Source organism: Dermacentor silvarum, chromosome 6 (genome assembly GCF_013339745.2).
Source record: "Dermacentor silvarum isolate Dsil-2018 chromosome 6, BIME_Dsil_1.4, whole genome shotgun sequence".
Lineage (NCBI taxonomy): Eukaryota > Metazoa > Arthropoda > Arachnida > Ixodida > Ixodidae > Dermacentor > Dermacentor silvarum.
In genome coordinates, this window is record NC_051159.1 from 166,616,223 (window position 1) to 166,634,485 (window position 18,263).

The 18,263-nt window shown below is 43.7% G+C and overlaps 1 protein-coding gene across 1 annotated transcript in view; it reads right to left on the reverse strand.

The window, feature by feature from the left end:
• Nucleotides 1-18,263, reverse strand: part of LOC119456348 (YEATS domain-containing protein 2) — a 35,018-nt gene that overhangs the window by 506 nt on the left and 16,249 nt on the right. The window contains exons 9-16 of the mRNA XM_049669781.1: nt 14,968-16,784; nt 11,409-11,491; nt 9,436-9,515; nt 6,926-7,067; nt 6,387-6,422; nt 4,926-5,248; nt 4,154-4,228; nt 2,283-2,356 (exon numbers count right to left, since the gene is read on the reverse strand). Coding sequence (XP_049525738.1) covers nt 2,283-2,356; nt 4,154-4,228; nt 4,926-5,248; nt 6,387-6,422; nt 6,926-7,067; nt 9,436-9,515; nt 11,409-11,491; nt 14,968-16,784 — 2,630 coding nt within the window. The remainder of the gene's footprint in view (nt 1-2,282; nt 2,357-4,153; nt 4,229-4,925; nt 5,249-6,386; nt 6,423-6,925; nt 7,068-9,435; nt 9,516-11,408; nt 11,492-14,967; nt 16,785-18,263) is intronic.

Sequence of the window (18,263 nt, forward strand, 5' to 3'; positions counted from 1 at the left end):
GCAACAAACTCACATGCATGCCTCACACAGAAGCTCCAGTAACATTGTTGAAGATAAAGAGAGCACCATGGTTGACCTTTGAGAGCAATTAACGTACTAGCTGTCTCCTCTAACGTCTTTAAAATAACTAAAATGGCGTCCGCAGTGCCGTCAAGAGTGTCCACAGGAAAGCTCCAGTGGCAAGCATCGTCACTGGAGCTCGTCTGTGGTTTTTTAATAAGATCCCTTAAATTTCTCCGATGCTGAGCGGAATCGAACTCTCGTCACAAGGGTTCCTCAAGGACAGCAATCCGACACAATAGCAGGCTGCGCCACTAATGCACTGGGCATGTGCCACTTTTCAATGAATCTCTCGCTAACTGGGGTCACTGAGTATGTGTCAATGAATGTGTGACAAGTGAGGAAATAATTCTCAGAGTTTGCCAGCACCATCGCACCACACTTCTCGTCTCAGAGGCCACATGCAGACTTCTCGGCAGTGCCACTAATGGCGTAGCGTGTCCAGAAAGAAGTGCGAGAGAGGAGCCCGGTTGCTGCATGGTGCGTTTCTCAGCGTTCGCACACACTGGCGCGCCATGCATTTCGGGGACCACGTGCAAGTTTGCGGCGGTGGTGTTAGGTGGTTTCGAGTGTTCTTAGGGAAACACGAAAGGTAAACAGCTGGAGTACATGCCTCATACATACAGTCAACGACCGATTTTCCAGATGTCTGATTTTCTGGATGTCAGATTTTCCGGATGTCCGATTTTCCAGATGTCCGATTTTTCGGACATGCCGGATAATTCGGATGCCTTCACGGCACCACCACGTACCCCTTAGAGTCAATGTATAAGAACGCCTGAAATTTTGGACGCAAAACACCTTCACTGTCCGATTTTCCGGACTCTTTGCCATGACCGCAGGACTGAAAGGGCATTAATCCTAGCCACCAACGCCGCCATTTTGATTATCTCGTTTCCTCAAATGGCACTCTCCTACGCAGATCCGCTGGCAGCCGTAGCCACCACCGTGGCAACGCTAGGCCTAGCCATTTCGACGTTCGCTACCAAGCTTCTTTCTTTTCGGTGCTGTGTTTTTCATTGGAAGGATTTGCCGCTGTCAGCAATGGCACCAACTCCGCTTTTGTAATTCTCGCGATTGGCTTCAAAAGCTCGGAAAGCACGGCGTGTTGCATAATGCCGGTTCCCGAAACTCAGCCTTCGCCTCAATACAGCACTGTTACGCAGTGAAGCATTTGCAAAGTATTGCGGTGAAGCATACCAATAGTCGGAAGGCACAATCGTCAGTGGGCCACGGTATGCAATTTCTTAATTATACATGCGTGCACCAGCCGTCTCGTATCACAGTACGAGCACCAATACGCCTAATAAGTGTACTGGCAGGCCTTCAGAGCTATTTCGGACATGAGTGTGGCGATTTTTGCCCTTGGGGGCAGTAAAAGGCATGCATTCGTTTTTTCAGGACTGCCTGATTTTTCGGACGTTTTTGCGGCCCCTAGGAAGTCCGAAAAATCGGAGGTTGACTGTAACTTGTTTAATGGTGGCAATATGTTCTGTAGCTGTATTGATGCAATGCTAAACGCATTACTAGTAGTAGGCGCTGATTGTGAGATGGGTTCAGCAGATTTTTTTTATAATTCTTCACAACCAGAGTAGATTTTGTCAGACTATTGACTTCTGCAGTTATATAATTAAATGGTGCTTGGGTTCAGAAACAGTGAGATGGGTTCAACTGAATTTTTTTGTAATTCTTCACCCAGGTCGGCCATCCGCTGTTTACTTCATGATTCTTCACAACCAGAGTAAATTTTGACAGACTATTGACATCTGCAGTGATATAACTAAATGGTGCTTATTGTTGACTGAATTAATTTCTAGCGAGTATTTAACAGCTAAGAGTGTATTCAAGAATTTAGTGCTGTACCATTACACTAGCAGTTCAATATCACGGCAAGAAGCAAATGATTTTTGAAGTTGTCAGCAAAAGGAAATGAGATAAAAAAAAAGAAAAGCAAAAGAAAGAGAACACCATGGTTTTAAAGCCACAAACCAAAGAACAGATTGGGTATAAATCTTTAAACAGAAAGTGCTCATCCAGAACAGTAGCCTTGTACAAAATAGGCACATAGTAAACATAATTAAACTACATTTAATGTTGCTTTCTCATACATCCCAAAATTGGCTGCCTTTTAAGCTGACATGGCTACGTTACATTTAGAAACGTCCAATGCATGTGTACTAGAGGCTTAATTCTATCATTGCCACTCGGGCAAATATACTCACCTTTCATTAGAAACTCTCTTGAAGGCCATGTTCACTGCACTCCTCATCAATTTTGTGGCAAAGTTTTTACAAGCCTGCAAGTACAAATTATTCATGTAAAACTCCAATACATAAACAATCACTTCTGTGTTCGATAATTTGTATTTCACCATCAATTACAGCTGAGGTATGACAAAAAGACCTGCATGTATAATATATACACTGGAACCTCGTTGATACGATTCTGCGTAATACATTTTTCGGAATGATACCTTTTTTTTCCACCTATAATACAATTTAGTTGGATAATACCTTGGATGATACGATTTTTGGATGATAACACTTTATTTTCCGGTTCCTGTGAAGATCGTATCAACGAGTTTCCACTGTAAGTTTACATTAAAACATGCAACAAATCTAATTCAATTTTTTTGTTTTGGCCAAAACATTAAAAATCGAAATAAATTTGTTTTGCACCGTGGACTTACTCAAAACTAATACAGTTGCCAAAAACACTTTTTATAGTTATATGTACACCAATGCACCTATATGTGTGCCTAATGTGTCATGTCAAGAACTTTCCGTAAAATTCCGAGCAAGCGCCCCCCCTCAAGCAAGTCGAAATTACCGGCAAGTTTTGGGGGGGCGCTATCCCGAACGGCACCAAAATTCAAGATGGCAACGACAAAATTTTCCCGCCCCCCCAAAAAAAGAAGCGCAGTGGGAATGGCATTAAAATTTTATTGAACATGAACTTTATTAAGCCAAAGATTTGTTAGTGGTGTTTATCACTCTCAAAACCACCGAAAGAACTACAGAAAGAGCGCATTGACGCCTGCACCGACGCGTCGCCGCGACCGGCGAAACTGAACATTGGTTATGCAGCTTCTATTCCAGGCAAAATTATGTCCACTAGAGTAAAGTGACGCGTAATGTTCACTTTATTAATAACCATGTCCACGGTGAAACGTTTAGCACTAATGAGAGTTCCGATACAAGTCAAGCTCAGCTGCAGTGCATGGCTACCGACGGTGGACAGCGAAACCGCGGCTCGGCCATGCTCGCATCGCAGCTGGTGGCACTGCAAATATCAGCATGTTTTCTTCATCGTGTGAAATTATTGCAAGGAGAGGGTAAAGCGGCAACGACGGTAATAAAACATTGCTGCTTGGGAGTGTCAGCGGTTCGTTCTGAAGCGCCATCTGCTACAGATTCGAAATGAACTGGAAAAGGCCCAGCGGCGATATAGGTGGCGAGTGATTAGCAGCGGCGACGCCAAAGCGTAGCCGCGACCACTCCTCTGTCGCCGAGTGGTCACGTCGCTGTGCCGCAGGGAAATCCTCTGTGCAGAGTGAGAGCCAGATCTCGCCGTCAGCCGGCGGTCCGTGAACTACAGACCACCAGCCGCAGTTCGCCCGGATGCACACGTGTGCCCACTGGGGCACCTAAAGTCCATAGAAAAAAATATCTAGGGACTTTAGGCGCGCCGGGTGCGACCATGATTCGATGAAATGGCTCATCGGGGCACCGCACTGCGCACTGGTGCGATTTGCCGAATTTGCAATTATTTTCGTGGACTGGATGTGGCAGGCCAGTGTTGGTGCGGAGCGGGGGGCGCTTTCCCGGAACCGTGCGAAAATTTGAAGTTGGCAGTGAAGTTAGGGGGGAGGGGGTTCTTGCACAGGTGGGGGCGCTTGCTCGGAATTTTACGGTTGTTTTTTCCGACAAGTGACAAAATGTAGCACTTACATCAGCCTTTTTATCAGTTAGATTTCCTTTAAGATTAAGAAGTAACATAGCTCTGGATTCTCTCCACTACCTTGCTTTTATGACACTGGGCAGGCACATGGCAATAAATCCTGTATTAATCAAAAAGTACTGGACACACTTACAGAGACTATCATTTCCTCCACAACAGGTACGTCGATTCGCGGCTCTAATTCACAGCTGCTGAGGTGGACACCAACCTGTTAGAAAGAGAGCACAGTCGCAGATATGCACCATGTGAAGAGACAGTGAAGGAAGAAAGCACCTGCAGCACTTTGTTCACTGTTGAACATGTGCACAGACCCAAGAAATGTGCCCCTGATGTCCTAAGTTTTAATTATGTTCAAATGGGTGCCACCAACTTAAGACCTAATGACATTCATAACCCAATGATTCTGCCACAACTCAGAACACATACTCTTCCACGCAGTACACAGGCCAAACAACTATTTTATGCAGAATAATGATGTATCAAGCAACAAAGTATATATGTACTACATGTAGTATTATAACTTTTTGTCAGCTTAAGTGCCTGTGTAGGCATTAGCAGTTTCTAGCAAATTTTTACCTGTATATTCAGTGCCAGCTACCCCAGTACTCTTAGTTGAACAGGTGACTTAGCTGACTATAAAGAAAGAAAGAAAGAAAGAAAAGAAAAAAAAATTGGAGAAACAGGATAGTATGTGCAGGCCTTTGTCCTGCAGTGTACATGAATAGGCTGATTATGATGATGTGCATGTGTGGGCTATGTGGGCAAAAAATATGGTACTGTTGCTGTGGGTGAATGAGTTGTGGCAAAATCATTCGGTTGTGAATGTCATCAACAGGTCCGCTGTAGCTCCCCTTATGAGCGCATATGCAGATGAGGACAAACCAGAAACAGATGTAGATGGGTACCTCAGAGGCAGCCTCTCGGATGAAGGCAGCCCTTGGAGACAGTGGTAAGTGAACTTTCGCCTTCCGTGGCAGGCACTTTTCTGGTGAAGAATCACAATGCAACATAGCATTTATGCGCCCATTTTGCTTCAGCAAGGTTGCTCCAGCTTCCTTTGACCCAAGGGTATTGTTGGGTTCCTCAGCTTCCTGCCCCATCACATCCACCTCTTCCTCAACATTGCCTGTGTCGTCCTGGGCACCTTCCATGGCACACGCATCAGTCGCAAGCCGCGAGACCAGCTCACTCGGCTCTGAGTAGCTGTTGCATGCAGCAGCATCTGTAGCTGTGAGCAAGGAAAATGCAGGAGTTGTATGCAAGTGCCACGTTTGGGTCGGTACCTAGGGCTCATGGTAACGGCATGGTTAATTGCACAGCACTGGAACGGCAGACAAGTATAATAGCTTCCGCTTTCTCTGGGTACACATATCAGACGACAATCACTGCTGTGTGAGCTAAAAAAAAAAATCTGGGAGAGGTTAAGCAAAAGAGGCACATTTGGGTAGATTCTTCAGCTTTATGATACAGTGTGGTCAATTGCACAGTGTGAAACATGTCATAAAAAGGCAGAGTGGATGACGCACAGCACAGAATGTCATCTGATCTGCTCGTTTTGTTTTCCCACACTGTACAACTTTTCAAAATGTGGCACAGCTGCCTGGTTCATCAGCAGAAACAAGTCTTGGCGAACTGCACCAAAGGTTAGAAGCACACAGTGGAAACAGAAAAAGAGAAGCATAATAGTGCAGACACATAAATGTGTTTTTCAAGAAGTGAATGTATAACAAGTCTGTCACAATATTGTGACATATATCAGTGTTGCATGCTAATACAAAAAATGGTGAAATGAAAGAAGACGGCACAAACAAAAACCAAGAGCCCATCTGACCAGTGGTGTCTTTCAAAGATCTTGTATATGATTTTCAAATGTATGATCTCCTGTTCCGGCCCCAACATGTTGCACAACGCATAGCACATGACTGCAATTTTAGGGCACATATATCTTTATATGCAATTGCAACAGAAAATTCTACAAAATGGAGCAGTCTCGAGCTTTAAATGCGTGAATTAAGCCCTTATATTGGTCTTGGTAATTAAAAAGTTAGAGTATCTGCTGATTGGTGAAAGAGCCATATGCGATCTGCCGTATGTTCCCAATAAAACACAACTGCCAAGGCAAAGTTCCACAATGTACAGCGGGTGATATTATAGAAATAAACTTGAATTAAAAAGAAAAAGAATGTTGTAATCGTACACGAAAGTGAAAAGCCCTCTCATTATAATTATTCATTATGCTTATAATTTGTTCCCACTCCACTTAGAAGCGTAAGAGTGTGGCTTACAGTGTTATGGAACATGTTACCTAAGGGACTGTTTCCAGGTGCAAAGATACCTATACGAATGCTGAACTTTCAAGTACTTACTGCCAATTTCCACCTCTTCGATTTCACCATCAGCATCTGCAAAATGGACAAGCAGGATTGTAAGTCACTTTCAATCAGAACGAAGGAGATATGATGCTTGCTTTTATAAAGGCATAAACTGAATGCTCAGTGAATGAGTGCACTGTAACTGGCATTTCTGAACAAAAGAAGTGTGCTAAATGTAGTTGTCCAAGAGGGACACTTCGACAGCAGTTTTTTTCAAATTGCTGCAAAATGCCATCACTTAAACCATGCACTGTTTATTGAACTCTGGTATTTATATTTTGTTTATCTCCAATATTGTCAGTCTCTGAGACATCTTAAACTAGGCTTTTCACGCTGTCCAAAATTTCGGTGCAGTTGGACTTAAAAGCAACATTTGATCTTGCTGTGAGTACTTACAAATGTAAAACACCAAAATAATTGAAGACAGAATGTCCGCAAAGTTTTTGACAGCAGCCAGTGTCGACATGCACTGGATGGCTCTCCAATGAATGTTACATCTGTTTCTCTGATTTGGCTCTCTGTTTACGTCTTACCAGGGTGTAGAGGTGTGAAGCCAAAACGACGACATAGCAGGACAATGCTTCGCCGCGAGGGGAGATATGACAAAAACCAGGAAGGCTGTTGTCGCTGAACGAGCAGCTGGAGAGTCCGTCTCACGTCGCAAGCCCGCATCCACTGTCCAGTAAGATCCACAGCAGGGGCAGTTGTGCAATCAAAAAGTCAAGGATAGAATTAGCATAAATTGCGTGATCTTGAAAGTGAAAAAGAAATTAAAGTCCAGAGCGACAGACTTAGTATAAATTATGTGGTGGAAAATGTACACAAGAATTGGCAACTTTCACGGCATAAAGGTAGTTACAACATGGCATGTGTTGAGATGACTGCAATGCTGCAGGAATGTGCAATTTAAAAAAGAGGGGACTTTTTTACACTGCAGTACCTTTAACATTGATTTTGCAGTAAGAATTGAACACAGTAAGACATCGTCAAAGCTGAGACTACAAGACTACCTTTCCGTGTAAGATGAGCTATAAATATTGTTTAGTGCTGAAACTGAAAAGCAGAAAAGGGATGCTCTGAAGTGATCTTTGCAAATGTGGTTTTAACTGATGACTTCTATCTGCTGTCAAAGTGGTACAGCAATGAAACCATAGAGAATTATGCTTAAAAGTTGTGCAATGAAAGTTTTATTATAGTCTGATTACGTTTAGCGTAGCTTTTGTATTAATGAATACGACAACAAAAGTGTATTTCTGCTATAGTGAATCGATGCGATCAGCATAAACATTAAGCAAAAGGAGACAACTGTTGCATTCAAGACAAAGAGAGAGCTTATCAATAACCTTGAACTTTATGACTGTAAAGCATTCTGTACAGTTCGCTAAAGCATTCAAGCATACTCCCTACATCTGTGAGCTGGTTACTTGGCAATGCTTGTTGCCATATCTCTGAGTACGTAAAAATTAGGTGCATGGTAAATACATATGATGGCTGCACATAGCTCATGATGGTACCTCCCCAGCTGTGGTGTCTGTGCACTGTCTACAACTACAACAATTTCCTTTATGACCCGCCGTGGTTGCTCAGTGGCTATGGTGTTGGGCTGCTGACCACGAGGTCGCAGGATCGAATTCCGGTCACGGCAGCCGCATTTCGATGGGGGCGAAATGCGAAAACACCCGTGTACTTAGATTTAGGTGCACGTTAAAGAACCCTAGGTGGTCCCCCACTACGGCGTGCATCATAATCAGAATTATGGGGGTTTTGGCACGCAAAACCCCATAATTTATCATTTCCTTTATGAACGTGTAGCATTGCGCGCAACACAGTAACACACACAGTTTGTGTGTGCGTTACGCACAACGCTGCACATTCATAATGGAGACCCAACAAGCCCAACTGGAAGCCCTTATGGAAGAATATCTTACTAATAACAAGGAACAAACAGTAGCCATATGCTATTATCGCAACTGGGAATGTTTCAGACAGCCAGAGGAAAACAAAGTTAATATGCATGTTAACAATCAATAAGAATAACATATATACAACAAGGAAACATTCTTGTACATTCTGTGGCCGTTCGTGTGATCGTATGTCGCTTCTTAGTTCACTGCAATGTGCAATGCCTCATCTTATGCATGTCATGCTGTTTTCCCATCCAACCTTCATATGAATGAAAGAGATAAGAATAGACAAAAATCTGTTTCTGATCATAACGGTAAAAGTTGACTAGTCAAAAATATATACAAGAAAGGAAAAGGTTAGCTATTCTCTAGCTGTCTCTCTCCCGTTCTCTCTCGCACACAGAGAGAGAGAGAGAAAAAGTTGCAGTTTTGCACATAATGCGAAGCAGTGATGCAACAGCTGGTGCAATATTATGCCTTGCGCTGTTTCATATGGTATTGGTTGTAAGAAAAATTCACAGGACCCGGATTTTCGGGCGATCACCTCTCGGGACATTTTGCGAGACTAGGCACCCGACACATCCTTGTATCCGGTCGACAGTTTCTGGCGCTGTACTACTATCTTCGCACAGTGCCAAGCCAATATACTTTCACACGTCCAATACAGAGTCTTGCAAAATCTCACAAAAGTGAAACTATTTCTGAACAGTGATGCCCTCTAGTCCAAGTTGTCTTCGTTTGTGTAGGTAGTGCTCCCAGGTGGTGAAATGGTGACACCTATCCTGTATTTTTCTTCATGCCACCGGCTTTGTTTAAAGATTTTTTCGCCTTGGCACTGGTGCATGAATAAGCTGCAAAAGCCAATCATTTTAACAAGAGACCAAGAGCAGTATTCTATGATGCAGCATTGGTGAAATCGCTGAGGTAGAATCCTAGAGTGGTCAACCTGCGATTCCAGAGTTCGAGTCCTCACAGGGCATTGCAACTTTTCTTCTTTAGTGTTCTGGCAAAGCACTCTGGGATTCCAGTGAAGAACATCAAAATGACTAGGGGATTGAGCCCATAACCCCTATCACCGTAAAACATGACAGCAACAATTGGGAAAGCAAATTTGAAGCAGCACTGTGGATTACACTCACCTCCGAGGCTCTCCGCTTGGGCAAAGGCCACGAAAAGTATGTTGCACCATCGGTGGCAGCGTATGGAAAGCAGCTCACCTCTGGAAGCAAGAAAGGTAGCTAAATTGTGCGTAAAGATCAAAAAGGTATTCTGTGAAATTTGCCTGACCCTCACTAGTAAACCACTGATTAAACCTGGGAGACATTTTTTGGTGGTCTTCAGTATTACAAAATAACGTAGTAATTATGTAGTCATTGGTGAGTTTTAAATTTCTAATCAAAGTGAGATATCCTGATAACTGAAGTACATTTTAAATGACACGGGACAAAAAGAAGCACAAATTCCATCCTATTATGTTTGGCATGCATCATTAAAAACTGTGCAGCAGTCATTAACGTGAATGTCAATCAACTTACCCAGTTACCTGCTTGGCTACAAATTTAAATGAGATAAGCATTAGCTAGAAACTCGACTATATTTGATCACTGCCTTCCTAGCACTCTAAATGCAAACTCGGCACAAAACGATGTGCCTGAGCAGGTAGACAGACACCTAGCCTCACTAATTACGATTTCATTTATTAAATTATTACAAATTGGGTTCGACCTGTCCAAACTACGTAGTAAAGAAAGAGGAACACAGTAGTGTAGGTTTGCTGAATAATTTTGACCACCTAGGTTTCATTGAAGTGCATAAAAACTGAATACACGAATATCCGTGCTTCGCCTTCAGTAGAATGCAACAGCTGTGATAAGGGATTGAACCTGTGACTTTGTGTTAAAGGGAGACTAAAGAGAAAACTAAGTTCAGCTGTATTAGTAAGTTGCCCTTCTACAATACCAAAACAACCACCCTTAAAAAGGCCTGATAAGCCAGAATAGATGCAAGAACGAGACTAGTGGCGCCGCCACCTTAGTGTTCCCGCACTAGCTCATTGTGACGTCACACATCTTAACTGCATCTGCTTGGGCCTATTTAACTTTTTATTGGTAGATGGACTACACTGTATTCTAAAGGTGCCAAAGAATGAACTTAGAAAGTTTTAAGAACTTTTACTGCACCACAATGGCCCAAATATGAAAAAATACCTTGCAAAAATACCTTGAAATTCGTGATGTCCGACTGACGTACTGGTGCTTGGGCTTTGGCATGAAATTTAAAAAATTAAGTTTGCGCTTTTTTTTCGCTTCTAGTAATTTACCACTTACCATGAAAATGGTGAAAATAGAGTTTTGAAAGAACCTGTTATCGGTCTTAACTGATTTAGTGCTTCTCTTTAGTGTGCCTTTATCATCGAGCCCCACTGCAACCTGAAGAGTGCCGTCTAGGGAACATTCTGCCGCAATAATTTTTCAAATTGGTTCATTATTACAAAACAACATAGAAATTGAAATGTTGCGTTGCCATGCTGGGGCCAGGTAAGAGCTTCACTGCCAATGTAAGCACTCTCTCCCTCTACCTTGACTATCGTCCGCAAGTGACTTTTCTTCCCAGCCTTCTCCTATACCAAAGCTGAGCGACCGCGTCACGTTTACACTATGAGCCTATCCTCCATACTTTTGTCTTATCTTTGTTGCAGTGCCGCATACTCCCAGTGACGGTATTGTGCGTTCTGCACTAGATAATTTACCAAGGTTACATGCCATTATCGATGGCGCTGCAGGCATTGCATATTGTGTAGAAGCATTTTCCTGCTAGAACTTGACTCTCTGACCAGAAGCGGCACTCCCTGGTAGGAAGAGTGTGCAGGCTTCTGTTAGAAATTTCAGCTGTTTTTGCACCATGCAGATGTTTGATACTTTGCAGACACGATTGCCACTGCTTAATCTATGCACTGCACTTGTCTGCTTGCAATGCCCAAATGTGGCGAGGGGCCCTTTAAGTGGTAGAATGCAACCACCATGGAGTCACCGTGCAAGCACAGCCTCATGAGTAAACTAAAATAAAGTGATTAGGAAAATGCAATGACCAGCTATAGATATTGGTTACTTACTCTCACACTCTGTAACATCGACTAGGGGAAAATGTGCCACCACTGCAAGGAGAGCCTCTCTCATATCTTTGAAGTCACAGAGCCTGCAAAGTAGAACATAACAATTTCAGAAGGCACATTGTATTCTGGTGCTGAAATCGCATGGGTTGTGCACACTTGAGGCAGAATGTGCAGCTTGTGTCGGCCCACATGTGTATTACCAGTGACACCTTTTACAAGAATTGTGAACTGTGTTTGTTAGATTGAGCGTCTGTGCATAGAGCTACTCCATCAGAAAGTTTTTGACTGCACCTTGTACAAACTGTTATCCACAATCGGTGCCATGCCTTCCCAGCCTTCTTTTAACAATGGAGCTGTTTTAAGTTGACCCTTCGCAGTCTGTCTGTCCGGTGGTGTCATGCAGGGGCAGGTTCGGGAACTGACCACCAGAGGGCGCGCCAGTCCCGCCAGAATGGTAGTCCTGCCAGGACCAATCAGAGGCCGCGTTGGGGAGATGAAGGACAGAGCAGGTGTTTTGCCGGCACGCGCCCTTTTACACGATGGACTCCGCTCAGCACGAGCGGCAGCACCGACGTCATGCAAATCCTGAGCTTCGAGAGCGAGAAGACCAAGCAAAGCGCCAGCGAAGGGAAGCTAACCCCGAGCTTCAACAGAGGGAAGCGTAAGCCAAGTGTTAGCAGAGGGAAGCCCCTAACCCTGAGGATCGAGAGAGGGAAGCGCAAGCCAACTCAATCACAGTAAAACACCGAGAATCACAGTAAAACACCGAGAATCACCGAAAACCAAAAAGAACGTGAAAACATTGAGAAACACAGAGAAACACAGGACTACCACAGCTCCGCTGTTTCAGCAGATTTCACTTCGTCGAACTGGGTTAGGTCTTTTTATTTTTGTCATTCTAACTGTGCTCAAAGCCGTTCAGCCACGCTGTGCCTATCATCATGCTGAGCTTTTGTATTACCATGACCTTGAAATCATGTGTCACAACAGACCCTTGTGCCACCTCATCTTGTAAGTCATAGTATCAGTGCAGTAGTATGGCACCTCCACCCCACATGCAGTGAGGTTGTTCGTTTTTGCATCTGCTAAAAGCAATGCTAAGAACTGGCATCTAAAGGAATTCAGTGAAAGTCCACTGTGTTTATATGTGTATAGGGATTTATACAATAAATGGTAGGGATTTTAGAAAGTTGAAGCAAACAGGAAGCAGTCTTTTGTAGGGTCCGTGGCTGTAAGTACAGCAACAATATTAGGCTCAAATGTTGATGACAATATTCTGCAACGACAAAGCAGGTTTACTTGCCGTGCTAAAAATGTGTGGCAGAACCCCTTTAATATGGAATACCAGGGTTTGTGTGTCATTTACATCACTGCTAACACATTAATGGGTGTTGAATTATTAAATATAGCCTGCTGTACGATTACGCTTTGAAGTCCTGTGGGGCCTTGACAGTAATGAGAAGAAATACTACTGTACTATACAATACACACTGTGACTTTTGCTGCACAAGTCAAAGCGACACATTGTTTGCCTACATACTGTTAAGCACACATGATGCAAGTTGACAAGGACATGCTCTTGCCCTTATCTTTCCCTTAATGAGACTTCTAATGACCATTACATATGCAGTCACAGGGTTTGTTCGCAGGAGCTGTTCGCTCACAGGAGTTGTTCTGGACTCACAGATGGAAACAAACTACGGCTTAAATTTCTCCAAAAATTGCCTACACTTATCCTAGTGCATTTTACTGATATTACTAAAGAAAAGCTCAAAATGTCTAAGTTGTACTTTGTTTCAATGCTGCAAAGGCTTGAGTGACTTCTCTCCTTCCTCGCATTAATGACCAAAAAATAGTGCTTCACATATGAAAGAAAAATATAGGTATGTACCATGTATATTTAATGTAATATTAGGTCTCATACAATTATATAGTAAAATATGACAATTATTACATGAAATGCATATATATACCTATTTAATCACTGAACAAAATAAATGGCATGTTTCTGTGACCAGCATACTGCTAGAGCTCACGACCAAAACATAGTACTGTCATATACTTGAAGTACAAAGTACAAATAATATGTGATCTGACGTAACCTTACATCCACAAGCTGTAGTTGTAATATAAGAAGTAGTTATTCTGTAGAAATCATTGGCAAATAAAAAATAGCTCCACTGTAAAATGCATGGAATGAAACTTCTATGATGGCACTACTTGCATAGCTCACACAGTGTTGCCTGCTAAGTATGAACCAAAGTATCGCGTCGCCTTACTTCATTTGCCAGAAATGAGCCAACGGTGGTGTTACAACTAAGTGTCATTTGACATTCATGCATTTTATTTTCTGGTCCCCATTCATGTCAGCATCTCATGATAAGACAAATAATCTGTCATAAAATTTTCATGCACTGTGGGAAAGCCCCTTTCTTAGAACAACTATATTTATGTTACCGTCTGTAGGTAATTATGGCATAACTAAAACTTATTCTCAAATACAAACCATTGCCACCCTGTAGATACGTATATTTATTGCTTTCTGAATCAATAATAAAGGGTACACTACAAATGTAGTTTTACAAACTAGAATTAAGATGGGCAAGAATAACCTGGAGAAATGAAAAAACAAATAAAACAACAACCTATAGACGTATGTCCTTTTCACAAAGGATTTAAGCAAAGTAGTAATTGCACTGTGTGATACTGGTACTACAGTAAAATCTCGTTACAAGAGACACTGTTACAAGAGACACTCGGTTATAAGAGACATTTGAAAACGGTTTGGTTGGTTTTCCTATGTTTGACATGTTAACAACATCGCATACAAGAGACACTCGGTTACTAACGACAACTTTTTTAGGTCCCTAGAGTAAATACTTCACTTTTTAGAAGAGACACAATCCAGACACACTCAAGCAACACAGCCAATGTCGTACCAACCGGTATGTGCTGCAATTTTCGTTCCCTTGGCTTGATTCTGTTTCGTTCCACAGCCGGATGTCATTCCTTGCATGGTTGCGACTACAAATTGCACTGAATTTCCTGTCATTATGCTTTTATAATCACTGTCGTGCTCTCACGAATTTGCGACAGAGTATCGTTGCGTCCGATTTCTGTCACAGCGTGTGCAGTGCTGGTCACTTATGCCGGTAGTCAGACTCAGGAGCCATCGTCACATTTAGATGAGACAGCTCTGTTCGCATCAAAGATGTGTTTAAACACACATCGTTGATGCTGATATATAACAAAGTGCTCTAGTCTGACTCCTTAGTGTTTTTAGAATTTTTGGTTACAAGAGACCTTGGTTACCAGAGACATGTTTCCCGGGTCCTTTAAGTGTCTCTTGTTACGAAGTCTTACTGTACAAGTTTAACAAGTCAGGCACATACCAGCAGATCTTTAGGGGCAAAGTTAAATCATAATAAATGTATACTCATCACTGCACATGTCAAAGAATTTGACCGTGAATGTTTTCCTTGCAGAGGGCTCAAACAAATGGTGGAAGACACAAGTCCTGCAAAGCCCTCCAAAAAAGACCTGAAGCAAATTCTCTAACCTAATAGAATCCAGCCTGTCTTGCAACTTCTTCACAGGATCCACTTTTTCAGGCTGGGCTGGCAATGAGGCCGCAGGAGAGACAACTGTGGGCACAACCTGGCTGCCTGGTGAATCACATGGCAGAGGGCATTGCTTCCCTTGGGCAACAACTGGGGCTGCAACTGTGTCCTTGGGCTTGATAGAAGATGTTGGGAGTAAGACAACTTGGCCCTGGCCACCGCCAGTACCAGGAAGCATGACTAATGTGTAGGTCGTTGTGCTCGGTGCAGATTTCACCTTAGAAGCAGACGGCATCGCTGACGGTGCCACTTGTGGCACCACTACTGTTCTTTCTGAGGCGGCTTTGCTGCAGATGACACTGAGTGGGCTGGTTTTCGTGACTGCTGCTGGAGCAATTGCAACAAGCTGCGGCGACACACTGGATACAATGGGAGCAGAAGCGCTTACACTAGGGACAGCTGGTCTGCTGCAGATGACACTGAGTAAATTTGTTCTGTTTGCCACTGCTGGCACCACTCCAGCCTTGACACTTGGGGACATGGGCGCTGTACACACTACACTGGAACTGTTAAGGAGCCCCGCACCACTTGTACCTTCTACTGTAGGAGCCAGGGCAGAATGAAGAGTGCCAGTGGGCACAACTGTCCTGTTCACTATTGCAGCAGATGATGACAAGGCAGGCCTGATCACTCTTACTGTAGGCACAATTTTTTTTACACTGGCGCCGCCAGCAGCACCAGGTGTAGCAACGAGACTGCCCTTGGGAAACGGAAGAGTCACAACGTTCGAAATAACATTTGCAGGTGTGACGCTTGCCACCCGAGGCACACTAGATGGGACAACGGTGATTGTGGCAGATTTCCCTGGTATTTTGGACGAAGAAGGAGGCATTTCCTCATGGGCAATTCCAATAGCAGTGCTTCCTTTGCTCAGGGCTGCTCCTGATGTAACACCAACTGCCGTGACATTCACCGAAGATGCACTGGGGGTACAACTGCTGGCACTTGCCAACACAAGGCCCAAAGGTTTAGGCACAGTTGCAGAAACTGCAGCACCAACAGGAAAATTTGCACCAGTGATTGCTATTCCTGCCCCAGCTGCACTACCGAGCTGTAGGAGTGATGACTGTTGTGACACTGTTGCCTGTTGTATGGGTGAACTAGAAGCTGAGAGCAGTGATGTTGCTGGGATAAGGAGTACCCTGCCAAGGGCATCAGTGCATTTCACGAATGTGGATGAGATGACCCCATTCGAACTGACCGCAGCAGGAACCTTTGGCAGTACCGGCTTTGATGCAACGTTGACAGGTGATGAAGCTGCTCCGGCCACTATGCATGGCGATGGCATCTGTACGACTGCTTTGACACTTGGCTCGCTAGCACTGCACTTTGCTGCTGGTGGCTTTGAGATATCAACTTCCACTGGCAGCGCTGGGCAAGGCTCAGTGTCTGTGATGGCACTACTGACTGCTGGCTCTGTTTTTGACAGTCTGGCAAAACTACAAGGCTGTTCAGTTGCTGAGGCTGATGACACAATGGGCACACTTTCTGATGTGCTGGAAGTTTCTGAATGCTGCCGTGATGTTGGATCATCTGGCAAAGGATCTTTGCAGTCGCCCATGCTGATAGAAGAGTTGTTTTCCAGTTTGTCAGCAGCTAAGCTTTCATTGCTTGATCCTGAAGCTGACTCTACTGCTTTTCTGTCTGGCCCTGCACTTGTTTTATGCATGCCTACACTGGACGCACTGATGTCATTTCCAGCAGTGGATGAGTCATCAGATCTTGTTGCTGAAGCAGGCAACCAGAGGTCAACAACCTGTAATACAAGAAAAAAGGTAAGACTTTCACATGCCTCATATGGCTACTTGCGGTGAGCGTTGAAGCCTGGTCAACTGAATGTATGTGGTTGAATGTTGCAACAGCAGCTAGAATGTCGCTACAATTCAATGGCGTGCGCAGGGCCGCCCCCCACCCCCCCAATCCATTAGGGAAGTCAAACTATCTTGCAGCCCTTCCCCCATCTAGTACTTACTTTTGTGCGAGTAATCCAACCTGGGACATTTTGCTGACATTCACTGAGAAATGAAAAGACACAATATAGTATAATATTTATAATTTATTCAATAATCGCTTATCACACCTTTACTTTGCAATGCGCTAGGCTGTTGTGCAATGTGTACTTTGTCTACAGCTTACTTTAAACAATGTGTAACGGTGTACAAGGAACTAGTATAATACAAACTGGTGCAAAGGTACATAAATGGCTTTCTGTTTCTATACAAGAAAATCCACAAGGTGTTGATTGTCGTGCAGTCTCATAAATGTGTAGATTGCTTTTCATAACTCTCTGAATTTAGCATAAAAAGCCCAATTAAAGAGCTACATTTTCTTAGAAATGGAAAACAATGTTAAAAAAAATCTTGCACCATGCTTTTTAAGGCACCTTAACCACTCAGGATGCTAAAAAAAAATTTACAATCAGAGTAAGAGTTCTGATCATCAAAGGCGCTCATGGGATATGGAACTAAAGACTGCACTCAATTTGTGGCCCCCTCCATGCCTGAGCAGGCTAAGGCCAGTGGGGGCCATGGCCTTGCTAGACCCGCCTCACCCCCCCACCTGTTGCACACACCTACGCTACAATTATACAAACCACTGACAGCACCTGACCATTTCCAAAATGTTTGTGAATGCTTAGTTCCATCTATAACTTCCCTCAGTGGAATGTAAAGCGCCCCTCACCAGGCCGCTTAGCAAATTTTGGTTATACGCTGGAAGTTGTTACGTGCCCTCTAGGCAGCGTGCTACTGCAAGAATTTTTCAAACTGGTTCTTTAATAGCCAAGATAGAAATATCTCAGTGCTGCAAACACATTATTTCAGAAGGCAAGCGTCACCGGCGATGCAGACACTCTCTTCACTTGACCCCGTCAAGCCACTGCAAGCAAAATTCCTTCCCTATGTTTTCCCATTCCGGAGCTGGAGGATCGTGTGACGCATATGTCATGAACCCCGCCTTATTTTTATTTTTCTCGCTTTATTGCTGCGCAGTGCACTTCCGGTGATGCTCTCGCACGCGAGCTGTTGCTTTGTCTTGTTTCATGCAGTGCACGAGAACACCTGACTAGCGGTATAAGTCAGTGCTACTTGAACACTGAGGCAGATGCAAGCGAATCACAGAGCACGATCGCGTGCTGGAACACAGTAGAAAATGACAGTTTCGTTCTCTGCGCGCGCATCTGCATGAGATGGAAACAAGCACACGAAATGGAAGTACATTTCTCCTGCTATGGTAC